The following is a 14,275-nucleotide window of genomic DNA, read 5'->3' as shown; positions in this document are numbered from 1 at the left end:
CTGCTATTGTATGAAACAATTACACCTTTTTAAAAAAATCGCTTTTTTAAATGACAGTTTCTTTCATTAAAGTAGAATTAGTTACTTTATAGAAAAATATTTTAACTTTAAACTAAAAAAATACTGTTCCTAAATAATTATGTAGGATCATATCTTCTTTTCATTGTACGGAGAGAATATAATTCTGTATATTTGAATCCTAGTTTAACAGAACTCCCCTGGGTATAACTTTTAAAGAGCTGGCTATATTTGCCATGGGTGCTATCTGTTTACAGACCCATGAATTAACACTGTGTCCCTCCTTTGGAGATACACAGATAAGACATCTATATACACTCTGTACATAATGGTTCACAGATTAGCAGTTATTAGTCGTACTGTACATAGTGAACAACCTATCTGATTAGAATGATGCTTTAAGTCCTCAGTGCAATTCAGCTTTTAGGTTGATGGCGCAAAGCCAAGTAAGACAGGCTCCCTGTTTAAATATGTAGCCCAATACACTAAATTAAAAGTACCAAATAAAACTGGAAACACTATTCTAGACATTCTGTCAATTTTGCTAACACTGTTGAATGTCTTCTTTGCTTCCTGTGGCTTCGCTTCTGGTTTTGCCTTGTTGGGTTCTGCAGTTGTAGCACTCTTGGAGATGGTTGGTAGCACTGAGTCCTTGGTAATATTTGGAGCATAGTTGGCAACAGCCACTGCATAGGCATTGTTTTTCTTAATGACAGACGCTTTTTCTTTTTTCTATTGGAAGACAGCATGAAGTTAAATATTTAACGTGTATTTGTCAGAACAGACTTAATAAAACATCATTTCAAATGTAAAAGAAACAAATGAGTATGTGTGAGTATGTTAAAATAAATACCAGGGATACCATACTGATAAATCCAAATATAAAGAAAGACACACCCAGTCTATCCAAAAAGAAGGTATAGGTAACATAAGAATGCTCTACAAACATGGACTCTTGCACCATCAAATGCCCTACTGAAGTTATATGAGGAAGGGTCTCTTACTGCAATTGTAAGGATAACTGGAAAAGAGTTGGTCTTTATCTAGCCACTTTGTATCTGGCTCCTTACAACAGAATTGCAGGTTATTTGAAATGTTCTCTGTTAAGAGAAAAAGGAGGAGTGAATGGATGGACTGGAAAAAAAAAGATTACCCAGCATTGTAATAAAATGAAAATTAGGCCATCTTTCCCACATAAATCTAGCATCACTATTATTTGAACACCTCATAACATACCTCCAATAAATAAAGGAATTTCAGTAATGGTCTACATTTTTTAGAGATTCTGGAGAAATATGTGTGTGTTTACATGTATATATACATAGACACACACACAGAGGTCAGTAAGAGATTGCAATTAGAGAAAGAAGGACTCCGGCCTGGTAGTTACAGAAGTGAACTGAGAACTAGCCCAAGAACTATTTCTGTTCATCAGAAATTATTGTTTAAAAAATGCATAACAGTGATGAAAATGGGGATTAGAACCTAAAAAATAACAGAAGATAAGAAAAGTGGGGTGGAATGACAAGAATTTAATAAAGTTCAGCAAAGGGAAATTTAAGTCCTGTACCGGGGGAGGAATAACCCCATGTACCAGTACAGGTTGGGGCTAATGGGCTGGAAAGCAGCATTGCAGAAAAGCCCCAGGGGGTCCCTGTGCACACCAAGTTGAACACAAGCCAGCAACAGGCCCTCACAGCAACGAAGGCTAACAGCCTCCTGGGCTGCATTACAAACAGCGTTGCCAGCAGGCCGAGGGAGGTGATCGTTCCCCTCGACTCAGCCCTGGTGAGACACATCCGGAGTGCTGGATCCAGTTCTGGGCTCCCCAGTTCAAGAGAGACATGGGCATAATGGAGTGAGTCCAGCAAAGGACCACAAAGATGATTTAAGGCCTGAAGCATCTGAAATATGAAAGGCTGAAAGAGCTGGGATTGTTCAGCCTGGAAGAGCTCAGCAAAGGGGAAGACTCAGCAGGGGAATCTTATCAATGTATATAAATATCTGGTGGGAGAGAGTAAAGAAAAGCAGACCAGACTCTTCTCAGTGATACCCAGTGGAAGGACAAGAGGAAACGGGCACAAATTGAAATACAGAATATTCCACTTAAACATACAAAAAAAACCCTGTTTTACTGTGAGCATGACTGAGCACTGGTGAACAGGTTGCCCAGAGAGGTCGTGGAGTCTCCATCCTTGGAGATATTAAAAAACTGTCTGGATGTGACCCTGAGCAACTGTCCCTAGCTGACCCTGCTGGGAGTAGGGGAGTTAAATTCAACGGTCTCCAGAGGTTCCTTCCAACCTCAGCAATTCTGTGTTTTTACAGGATTGTGTCTGCTTTCAAATGGCTAAAGTTCAGCCAATGGCAGTCCAATGGAGATGCTATGTCTATAGATAGATACAGGGATGTATAGGTAATGAGTATAGGCTTGAGTGTTTAGACATATGTATAGGTACACAGACTAGCTCTGCAATAAGACTGTAATGCTAGAAATCGATTCACTGTTTTGCAGCAATCCCAAACTAAGGAACTTCTAATAACCTACAGGAAAGAAAGGAAGGATTTCAGTTTCTCAGGAAGCAAGGATCTCCATACATAATTTAGAAGCAGGCAAATAAATATTAGATTCAGTCCATCTCTTCCACAAAATACAGAATTAAACAGATGAAGAAATAGTTAACTTCTGGCTTATATAAGAAATCATCAGCTGTTGTATTTTGGTTTGATTTTTAATCTAATGGAAGTGGCACAAGTGAGGGAATTCTTGTGACATTTCTTATATAGGTGCATTCCAATTTTTCACTTCCACTGGGAGGTATCTACCCAATTTCCAATTCTGGTTTTAAATTAGCTCCAATTTGGTATATATCAGGGCCATCTACAAATCTTGATAAGAACTTCATAGTTATATGTTGTGCCCCAAATACCTCATCTCAGGAGATGGGTGTCACATAAAAAGAAAATCTGGGATCGGGTGGGAAGTCAGCGTTGTTCCTTATTGACTGGAGTGTGAAAAAGGGTTGATCAAATATATAGTTTGTCCCTGCACCTGCTTTCCTGTGAGACAAATTCCATGTTGACAGCACTTAGATGGGAATTTCCATATAACGTGAACAGAGATGACTGTCACTGAAGAAACATATTTCTCTTTATTTGGTGAAGAGTAAGCCTGGCTTTAGGAGCACAGATGCATTTGGCAAAAATAAGATCAAATTACCAAATCAAATTATGAGAGGAACATTCTAATTGATCTATAATTCCTTCCTTTCAGACACACTTACTATGTTTTTAAAAGGTAATTGTAATACCATTAGTGAGACCTGCATAATAAAGATGAACGATATTTTTGTATGAGAAACACTGAATATGTTAAAAGTTTAGCTTTTTGTTAAGTCAGTTTGAAGAAAATAGAGAACTGGACATGTGAATGGTATATAAACCTTAAAATGGAATGGCTAATTTTGTCATTCCTAGGGAAGGAATACTACCTAGCTGTTAAACAGCTGCCACACCTAAGATCATGAGCCAGCACTGTTATATTAATTTAAAGAAACAGCCAAAGGATGATTGTAGTTTATAAGGGCTCCCTACATTATTACAATGCCAGGGCAATGTGCCAGTCTGAAAAGCTCCACTCGTGACATGCTGATAAACTTGTAGTGATTCAGTATCTACTTCTAGCATGAGGGAACAGATCCTGAAGTTCATGCCCTTCTGGAAGCCACAGGGAATTACAAACAATGTGCTCATTTCCTCTAATTCTCCTTTACCATTAACTGAACATTTTGCTTCTTTATATATTGTGCTTTATGCATTCAAAATGCTTAGAAACCATCAGTTAATTAAACTTTGCTTCACGTCTGCTATTATCATCTAGGAAGGAAACAATATTCTATCCTATTTTAAGAAGAACCACAGAAATCTGAGTATTCTTTGTCAGAAGAAATCCTTTTCCATTGGTAGAATCAGGACTGTGATAGGACAAAATTATATAATACAGTAAGTCAGTCAAAACAACAAGTCAGCTTTAACATTTGTTCTGTGTTATTAAAATTATAAACTGTAAAGCTTGACACAAATTTAGGCATATCACCAGTTCATTCTGTTCATGAAATAAGAAATTCTATCATCAGGTTAAAATTTCTTAATGCTATCACACCTACACTACTATCAATACCAGAAAATTAAGGCATGACTGCGTTTCTGCCCACTCAGAGCATCAATACATCATAGGTGAAGAAGTACTCAGAATTTTGTACAACTGCTATTTAAATTAGTTTAAAAATTAATGTCTACATATCATTAGGGATAAGTTTCAGAACACTGAAAATGTTCAAAATGTCTAGATTTTGTTATTAACAGTTTTTACATATAGGGGCAGTCACTTGTTTTTCTGATCCTTATTTACCAGGAAAATTAATATACATTACATCTTTCCGTAATCTTTTTCTTATTTCCAACTCAAGAAACAAGTCAGACAGGTCCCAACATAAAAAAAACAATGTGCATGATAACTAAATCTGGATTATTGAGACCAAGTGAGATTAGCTAATTCACAGCAAATATATTTTTGTTCAGGACAGAAAACACATCTACATTCTTTTGATTTAAAACATTATGGTGGTTTTTTTTTATATAGCCAATTTTATCAAAACAATATATTACAGCTGGTTTAGTGCAATTGACTGGAAATAGGGCTATTTCCTTAGGACTTACCTTATCATTCACTACACTTTTTCCATCCCAGGCCCATCCTCGTTTTGTGAAATAATTTACAGTGGCAAATTCAATTAATGCAGAGAACACAAACGCATAACAAACAGCAATAAACCAATCCATAGCTGTTGCATATGCTACTTTGGGGAGTGAATTTCGAGCACTGATGCTTAGTGTTGTCATTGTCAACACAGTTGTTACTCCTGCAAGGCGACAAAAAAACAGAACGTCAACAATTTTACTTGGATTTTGAATGTTAACAAAAATACAAACCAAAAATTATTATGATATGTTTGTGAAACACAATGGAAAATTTGCTTATCTGAGTTGGTGACAAACTGCCAGAACCATATTAAAGGCTGCATCTGGAGTTTCTTTTGAAATGTTTTAGTTCAATTTTGTTGTCTAAACTTCCCTTGTTTAATCAGCTGAACATTTCACTTACAGTAGAGAGATAATTTTTTTTTTTTTTTAGCTATCAGGACAGGGAAGGGACAAATTAACAGTTCCTTAATGGAATCTAATACTTTGCAGCATTACAGTACTAATGATTAAAATGCTAATGTTTGGTGGCTGACTTCACTGCAGTGGCTGCAGGTCTGGCACCTATCTTTACTGACAGTACCACACAAATTTACCTTCGTTATTAGAAATAATGATTTTTTTTTCCCAGTAGCTGTCTCACTAACCATCCAGTCACATAGTTGAAGACATAAACAGGTTAAGTTTTCACTCAGGTAACATGGATTTTTTTCTAGAACGGCATATTGATTTGAAATGCCAGATTATTGTAACTGTGTATTATGTGTCAGAAAACAAAACTTGATGATCCAGGAAGATTGTTCTTTCACTGTGGCAGTTATTAAAAGCACTTTACAGTACTTTGTACATAATGAAGACCCAGTAGGAAGCCAGGAATTATACTCAAAAAATCAGAAAAAAGATACATGGGAGGAAAGGAAGAACATTTTTCTGAATCAGTTTTAGCAAGCAGAAATCCACAGCCACAAATGCAGTCTCCATTCCTGAAGTAAATCAGTTCTCCCACCTTAGGCTGAATCACACTTAGACAAACGAAACTATTCCCTTTGTGGCACACCATTAAATACGTCTCCAGAATGAAAAGCAACGCAAAGAGATATACTTGGCACAGATCAGCAAACCGACACTCCATTATGACAGGCAAAGGAGATGCCATGGCAGAAATATTAGTAACAGCACATCACAGCTTCAACAACTACACACTCATAAAATTGTTGTAAGAGGATTCCCAAGAGAAAGTAAAGTCACTCTCCCTAAGCCAGATTCTCCACTGTCAGCAATCTGCCACCTGGGTTCTGCAGGATCGACATAGCTCAAATTTTCCTTCTGCTACAAGAGAAGCATTTCTAACCACTGTGTGAGAGGGAAGAGAGGCAGCAATTACACCTACTCAGACCTCTTCAGGCTTTGCCATTTCCATCCCTCCTGTAAAGAATCTCCATCTCTAAGGGTGCTACAAAGGATGACAGAGCAAACCTAAGTGGACTCAGCCTCCGCGCTACTCTCCCTTGATGCGCTTCCAAAGGCCTGTGCAGCAGGGAAAACAAGGCACAAAAACATCCTGCTGAGTCACGCAGAATCCAGACACCTCAGCAAACATAATTCTCTAATTGCTCTTTTTCATCCTCCATAAATTAAAGAAGTGGATTTGGTCTGGAATCAGCCATGACACTGTTGGGATCTGCTAGCCTATACAATGAAAAGGAAGCAGGTATCATACTATATTGTATGAAAATGTGTAGACAATATAGTTTGTAAAGAACTTATTCTCTCCTAACACTTACACAACATATGGCTTAATTATTTTCAGCACCTCAGGCAAAAGGCAGTCTATCTTACATTTAAAATTATCACATGCAAATTTTAACACTGGTCCCGAGCTGCAGATAAATCATTTAATTATACAGAAGTATCAGTAAAGTGATTGTTTTTCAGAGATAAGGTGACCTTATCCACATGTAAATATATACAGTTGCTAAGGTACTCTTCTGTTTAAGTCCTACCTTTTAGAATAACCTAACCTTCTGGAAGCCCCATTGGCTTCTTCAGAAATCTAATTTAAGATTAACTGCTGACCTTTTCTAGTCTCAATTAAAACATCATGAATTTACATCTTGTATCTTGCTACCAGTTGACAATTTCTCTAAAAAGTTCAGCAAGCCACACCACTTTGTGACCCAAATGCTAATCAAACAGCACATTGTCAGACAATTGCCAATTCACTTTTATTTATTCCTTTACTCTGTAAATTCAGTGATGTTCAAGGTACCACAGTCATTTAACCTGAATTGAGTGCGAAAAAATTAGACAGAAGATTTAATCTGTGATACCTGTCAGTTTAGGAATCTCTAATATTTTTATACTTGCTATTCTTCTTCAGTCAAAAGACAGATGATTTTGCACATGATAGTTGATTTGAAAAATCAGTATTATCAAGTCTTCTTTATGAAAAAGGACTGAAGGGAAATAACCTGCCTCCTTGTCACTGCTAAACCTGAGAGGACTGAAAAATTATTACTGTTGAGGAATATGGTCAACTTGTAAAACAAAACACATTTATTTCTCAAAGATTTAACTTAAAACCCCACAAAACCCATACACTGACCAGATCAAAAACATTCCTCATTGCATTATCTAATTCGTAACACTAGCAAACTAAAATTGGTATTAAAAACAGTGAATAGATTGTCCCCCTACAATGGCGTAGTCAAAATATTAGAGGAAAACAATCTTCTCCTCTAAATCATATACTACTCTGAACAGCCTTAATAATTTAACAGGCTATGTAAAGACTGCATGATACCTCAATATGATACAGAAAGACCACAGTTTATATACAGGTCAAGAACTATCTTCTATAGCCCAGCACCCAGCAGATGCGGCACTGAATGGGTGCCAGAACGACATGGACAGGTATCATCTTGTAAGAGACCACAAGCAGTCATCAGTTTGTCTTTAAAAAGGATCCAAAAAATAAATCATTGACATTTCCCTTCTCCGAAGCAGACCAAGCATTTTATACTTGAGAGTAAAAATACCCCAACATCATTACAACTTTTGTTCTCAGCATGCCTATAAAAGCTAAATATTTTCTGTCACTACAGGTTTATCCACTCAGGCCAAGACTGGAGCTATTTGATTGCCTAGGATTTTTTTTTGTGGTGCCACTTTTGAAACAGCATCTGCTCACTGGAGACAGGCGATCCATCCCCAGGGCTGTAAATTCAACACTTTTCACTGGCACTAAACTTATATATGTGGAAAATACCAGCTCGGTCATATTTTGGATTCCAGGACAGATGGATACCATTCAAGAAGTGTTTAAAGTTAGACAGCCACCTTGGGCAAACAATTTCTGTCACTTAACAGCACTGCCACGCAACAGTGGAAGAGGTAAACCGAAAAACTAGAAATGCCTAACTAAAAACATACAGTGGAAACTGGAGGAGCTAGCACATAAATATTGAAGTTAAAATCTGTCAGGATCACTAGTTTATGCCCACATTTGCGTGCAAAAGTCAGGCTACTCCTTGACAGGGACAAGTTCTTTTGGACTCTAATTTCACCTCCTGTGTATCAACTGATTTTTCTATTTTGAACAGATTTTAATCGACTAAATCATGTTCTAGCCTTCTTGTGTTAGAATGTGGACATCTCCTTTGAAAATGAAAGTAAAAGGCCTAAATAATGAGTTACCAAAGCACATTTCTGTAACAAAAGAGGTACTTCAGCTTTGCAAATAATTTGTACAAAATGCTTAAAATGTGTTCCATTACTTATAATGTCATGCTACTCCTCCCACAATTTTATCTTTTCATCACAGCACTTTGCAAAGCTACACATAGTGGTTGAAGAACATATCACAAAAGGATTGATAAATTACTTTTTTTTTTTTAATTAAGAAGCTAATTCCATTGCTCTATTATTTCACTCTTTCTTTTTTTCTTAACAGTAATTGCAAATGTTGTTAGGTAATTAGATCACTCAACCTGGTCCACAACCTGAATAGATTTATAAATACAAATAACATAGCAGAAAGAAAAGACTGTTGTCCCTTTTACAGAGATACAGATTGCTACTTCATTTTATCACTTTAAGAGTAAATGATTGGAGATCTAAACAAAAGCTTAAAAATTCTGGAGACAGTGTAATTTTAAAGTATTACACCATAACATTTGGCTACATACCATACTGTTTCTTTTTTACTTATGCAATGTATATGTATTACTTGAGAATACAATACAAAAGGAGTGTACGTTGATTCTGCTTAGACACCGGGAGACAAATCTGAACAATCATTGAGAGAAAGATTGTAGAAAATAGCACAAGTGCTCAGTCTACCCTTTTTACTAAAAGAACAACACAAAAGGCCAGAAGCCTTTTTAAACAGCATGGTAGGCCAAGGACCATAACATAATCTATTTTCAGAAAAGTTGCATTCAATCAGTCGGTTAAGCTACATATACATATCATGAAGTCGGTGCTCATGTTGCTTCACTGTATGAATACCGAGCAATGGAACAGAGTTCCCCATTGATCAACAGCCAAGTTAATTCCCAAAGCTGAATGGCAAGTGCTATTTACCCCAGCTCCTGTCAAAGTCACATGTCATTATGCCACTGCTGGAACATAAGCTAGTGTCTTGGCACACCACTGAGCTGAGAAGACACATTAGTTCATTTGCAGCCAGCTCAGTCTCCAACTAAGGGCTACAGTTTTCCAGTTATGCTTGCCCACTGCCTACCACTAGAGTGTTATGTCTACAGTTAGCAGAAATTCCCAATTAAGAAATTAGAGACTGAAAGTTGTGAGTGGTGGGATATCTCTAAAGGCACAAAAGATAATCTGCAGCATGTGAAAGGAGAAGTAAATAAAGACAGTTGAGACATTTCAACAAAATGGGAAAAGGTAATTTGTATGTATAGAATTGTTCAAAAGGAAGGGTCTATGTTTTTCAATTCCCACATAAAAATAACCAGAGAGCAAAAATCTGAACTTTTCTTAGGTTCCCCTTTCTGTAGCTCCACAATTAAAAAGTCTGTCTATTTCAGGTCTAAATGGCTTTTTGCTTCAAAATGTACATTAATTAATATAGGTTCAAAAAAGATCAACCAAGAACAAGCAAAACACAGGGATAGGAATGCAGCATAAGAATAAAATGATCACAGAGAACAGACTCTTGACAAAAGAACATAGCTATGTGATTTAAAATTCTGCATCCTGGATAATGTACTAAAAAATAATACGACTATTTATTTTTGTTCTTGCCTGCTTTGGGTATCAAAGAATATATATCTAATTACATTTATTTTAACATTCTCATTCCTACTCTGTGTGAGTTAAAACACATAGATAACTGTAGCACTGAGAAAACTAATTTCTGATTTTTCTGTCACCTGCATCTAATGCTGCTATTCAAATATACGCGATGCTTCTAAATGTTATGACCCATTAAAAATGAAGCGAGAATTCAATAAGCTGCACAAGATTAGTTTCGCTAATATTGTTGACACTAAATGCAGAACAATAAACACATTACTAAATGAAACAGATTGTAATCTTGCACTAAATGAAGGCATTATGAACCAGGCTTATTCTCTTTCGTTAAAAATGCAATCTAATGCTTTTCAAATTTATCTGCTAGAGAAAACACATTCAAGACTTATTTAATTAACGATGATAAAACTTTCTTCTTCCAATAATTTAAAGCAAAGTATAACATTAGGCCATAATTCATTTGGGATAGCTTAGGTCAACAATATTAAATAGATGCCATAAAGGAAAGGGATTAAAGAGCTCAACTATAAAAGAAGCCTCATTATACCAAGCCCTTAATGTTAACCTAGAACTTAAAACTACGTTGCGAGAGAATAGAAAGGAGAAAGAAAAGTAACTTATTTCAAACGTGAAATAATAAATGCTAAGTGGTGCTTTGAATAACTTATGTTTCTTTGAAAGGAACAGTACTCCAGTTGTTAGTCCTTTCCAGGACTTGGTAGCTCTCAAGAACGTACTTGAAATAAATTTCTCATTGATTCTGAAAAACACTTTATCAAAACTAATACTTTCTACTTAATCATATTTTAATATTGATACATGTATTATACAATGCAAAGATGGGTATCTAGCAAGTGACTACTCCACATAGAAACTAAAAATTAAGTATGATCGATAAAAATGTAAAGTAAAATCTCCTGCAATTTTTATATTCCCTGCTGGAAGTAGCTAGTTTTATTACCTTAGCTATAGCATGGGCTTCATGTGTCACTGGGTGGAAGCTACCTGAAAGTACCACCCAAATGAGACCTTGAGTGTACCTGCCCAGCTCTGTCAATCTTAATTCAGTACGAGCTAGAAAACAGGAAGAAGCAATAGATGAACTTTGTTATGAAACTGTGGCTAACTTCACATTTTTGTAACACATTTAGGCAAGGGACCAGAGGATATCAGAAATCTCAGTGACAACTGCTGCCAGTAGGTATGGAGAAAGACAGAGATTCACCTGGGGCAACATAATTAGAGAGGCCATTGGCAGCTTATGCTGACAATCTCATCCAGAGTGTAAAAGAATGTTAAGAATAGCTCCTCAGGGGACATTGAACCCAATGCAGAAGGCTAAGCCTGAGGTGTAAATGCTGCATGCAGGGGCTAGGTTGCTCCACCAGGCAGAGCCTGGACATGTCTTGTTCCCCTGGGTTGAGGGCACCAGTCTAAGTTGGCCTGGAGGGGACAGAGCCCTGACTGGTGCATGAGGTGTATGTCTGTGTGGCAGAAATAAAATACTAGCATAGAAATTGCTATCCCCTCGATATACCCATTGTGCTTAGTAAATAAATTTTAGATTTTATGTCACTGGGTGGTGTGGTTCTGTTCTTGTGGCCATCCTACCCAGTTCCCTCAAGACATCCTGAAACAAGACACTGTTCATTATCCATATTTACTCCAGGAGAGTAAAGCAGCAGGCTGCCATGCAGGTATTACTTATTTCAAATAAAAACATAAATTAAACAAAAAAATAAATCAAGAAGAAGAAAGAGGTATGCAGGAAGGGACACAACATTCCAGGAAAATTATCCTAGTGCCTTGTTACTGAGGTAGTGCCTTGTTACCAACGACGCAGTAACCAAAAGTGCATTTTAGGAAGAGAAGATGTGAGACTTTTTTTGGACAAACCAGTTACACTGTCCTAAATGTATAGAAGGAGGTACAGAAAAGGGCAAAGACAGAGATATAGAAGGATTTGACAATGTACTTGCAAGGCTGGAAAACAGGAATGTGCATTTTGATAAGCAGAAATGGACAAATTCACAGAAGATTTTGAAGAAAGAAAAAAAAAAAAAATCTGTCTGATAACTGCCTGGGAACACATGGTAGAATTCTGGTCCCACTAAAACCACTGACCCTGCAATTTTCATGATGCTTTGTGTGGCATTTTCTCCACCAGGAGAGACAGTAAGTGCTTTTTTGTGGATCATACTTCATATGCATTTAAGTTTGGCCTATTTTTTGAAGAGTGCATGGTGTTTACTGATGACTAATCATAGGATTTTATGCAGCATTTATGATCACTGATTCCACACAGGCATTACTTTCTTTTTGTTGTGCTAGGCTCTTTTTCTTTAAAAGCAAACAAATTAAAAGAACTTTAAGTTACGCAAATAAGAAATACATTTGTTACTTTCCTTTAATGAAGAAGAGAGCAAAGCCTTATTGTAAGAGAACACCACTATTTTTCACTGCTGAAGCTGTTCGCTGCCTTATAGTACACCCCAATTTGAATTAGTGAGAAAGTTTTGCCCAGACTCCAGAATAGGGTTTCTTTTAAAGAGCTGCAGCTTGCAAAATTTAACACATACAAATAATTCAACAAATTCAAATTTAATTTGCTTAATTTACAAATATATTTAGAAATGTGCTTATCTACTAAGTACCAAAATATTTGGATAATATCAAGGTAAGACATTTCTGAAAATAATCTAAATGTACTTTTTAAATAGAAACATTATCATCTTTTTCCATTCTGTGAAAACTTTTTCCTCTTAAAAGAGTCAAGGATATACGGACGGTTCTCTTGTATGTCCTAATTTCCAAAGACTTTGGCATTCTCAGGATATCTGTAAGCTGCAGTTGAAAGCCATTTGGACTAGAAATATTATCACATTCTACAAACACACTAACTTGAATGAAAAAGGCCTTTACCAAACAGATTGCAGAAATGCTTCCTAACAGCTTCAGCTGTTGCAAACAAAGCTAATGCTACTCAGTATACTCACCAAAGACTGTCCTGGCAGGTACAGATTCTCTGTTCAGCCAGAATGACACTTGAGAGAGAATGACAGTCATGATACAGGGGAGGTAAGTCTGAATGACAAAATAACCAATTTTTCTCTTCAAGTGAAAATGAGCCGTCATTACTGTATATTCACCTGGGTGCCACAAACAAACAAAATAAAATGAAACAAAAGGTTATCATCTTAAGAAAGTACATTTCTTTGGTAAAAGAAAGTTTGGTATGTTTATGTAAACTACATGGGATAGGGTTAATTGCACAGAACGTATTTTGTAGTAGAAAGCACCCTACAGAATATAAGAAAGTTTTTGAGTATAACTAGATCTTATTCCCACTGAGCTCTGGGAAAGATCAGTGTTCAGGAACTTAACGGGAACTCTTGTATGCCCTGACAAGAACTTCAGTCCTGCAGGCTTCTGCCCATAAGCAACTCTCTGCATCCACACAAAGGCACCCTAAGAACTTAATCTACAGTCAAAAGGCAATCATGGGGGTTCATCACAGCCTGGTACATGTAGGAACACAGTCTAGAGTCTGGTAGAATAATCCAGTGTGTAATGCCAAAAACATGATGGAAGGAAAAAATGGCTGAAACCTGCATTCTTCACCATTTAGTAGACAAAATTGTGATTTACCATATGAAATTAAACAATTATCCCAGTCTTGGGTTACAAACATCAGGATTCAAGACTGAGCTCCAGATAGCATTAAAAACCAGTCACTGGGGACAAGTTCACCTCTGCTATGACCAGTTACTTATTAACTTGAAAGAATCAGTAAAGTGCTGTTTTGTGTTACTTGTAGCATACATTAATAGACTATGCCTAACATCTCACATTTTGCAACAGTTTTTTTCAGTAGCCTTCTAACATCACCAGCAATCCCTATGTTGTTCATAGCCGAGTGAGTGCCTTTTTGTTCAAAATACCTTTTACTAACCTGTACTTGATTTAACTGTCTCTTTTCCAATTGTTTGGCCTAAAAGATCATACTGATTCAATCTTGAGCCATCTGGTGCCACCTGCACTGAATCTGAAGCATTATAAGTCCAAATGTATGTCACTTCTGAAGTTGTGTATGCATCTGTGGAAAATAAGATAAAATATTTTGTCAGCAATTTAAATTAAACAGCTTCCATCAAAACTCATAGAATTAGAAGAGCTACTTATTTTTCAAAAAAAACCCCACCCTCAAAACTTAAAGTTA

At 36.6% G+C, this 14,275-nt stretch overlaps 1 protein-coding gene across 1 annotated transcript in view; it reads right to left on the bottom strand.

The window, feature by feature from the left end:
- Positions 1-441: 441 nt before the first annotated feature.
- Positions 442-14,275, bottom strand: part of GABRA2 (gamma-aminobutyric acid type A receptor subunit alpha2) — a gene marked incomplete at both ends in the record, with an annotated part of 56,779 nt that continues 42,945 nt past the window's right edge. Inside the window, 4 exons of the mRNA XM_082315296.1 lie at positions 442-750; positions 4,738-4,940; positions 13,053-13,205; positions 14,009-14,152. Of these exons, the coding sequence (XP_082171422.1) occupies positions 442-750; positions 4,738-4,940; positions 13,053-13,205; positions 14,009-14,152 (809 nt within the window). The remainder of the gene's footprint in view (positions 751-4,737; positions 4,941-13,052; positions 13,206-14,008; positions 14,153-14,275) is intronic.

This window comes from Platalea leucorodia (genome assembly GCF_965183815.1).
Source record: "Platalea leucorodia genome assembly, chromosome: 6".
Lineage (NCBI taxonomy): Eukaryota > Metazoa > Chordata > Aves > Pelecaniformes > Threskiornithidae > Platalea > Platalea leucorodia.
This window is presented reverse-complemented; position numbering and strand designations above follow the sequence as displayed.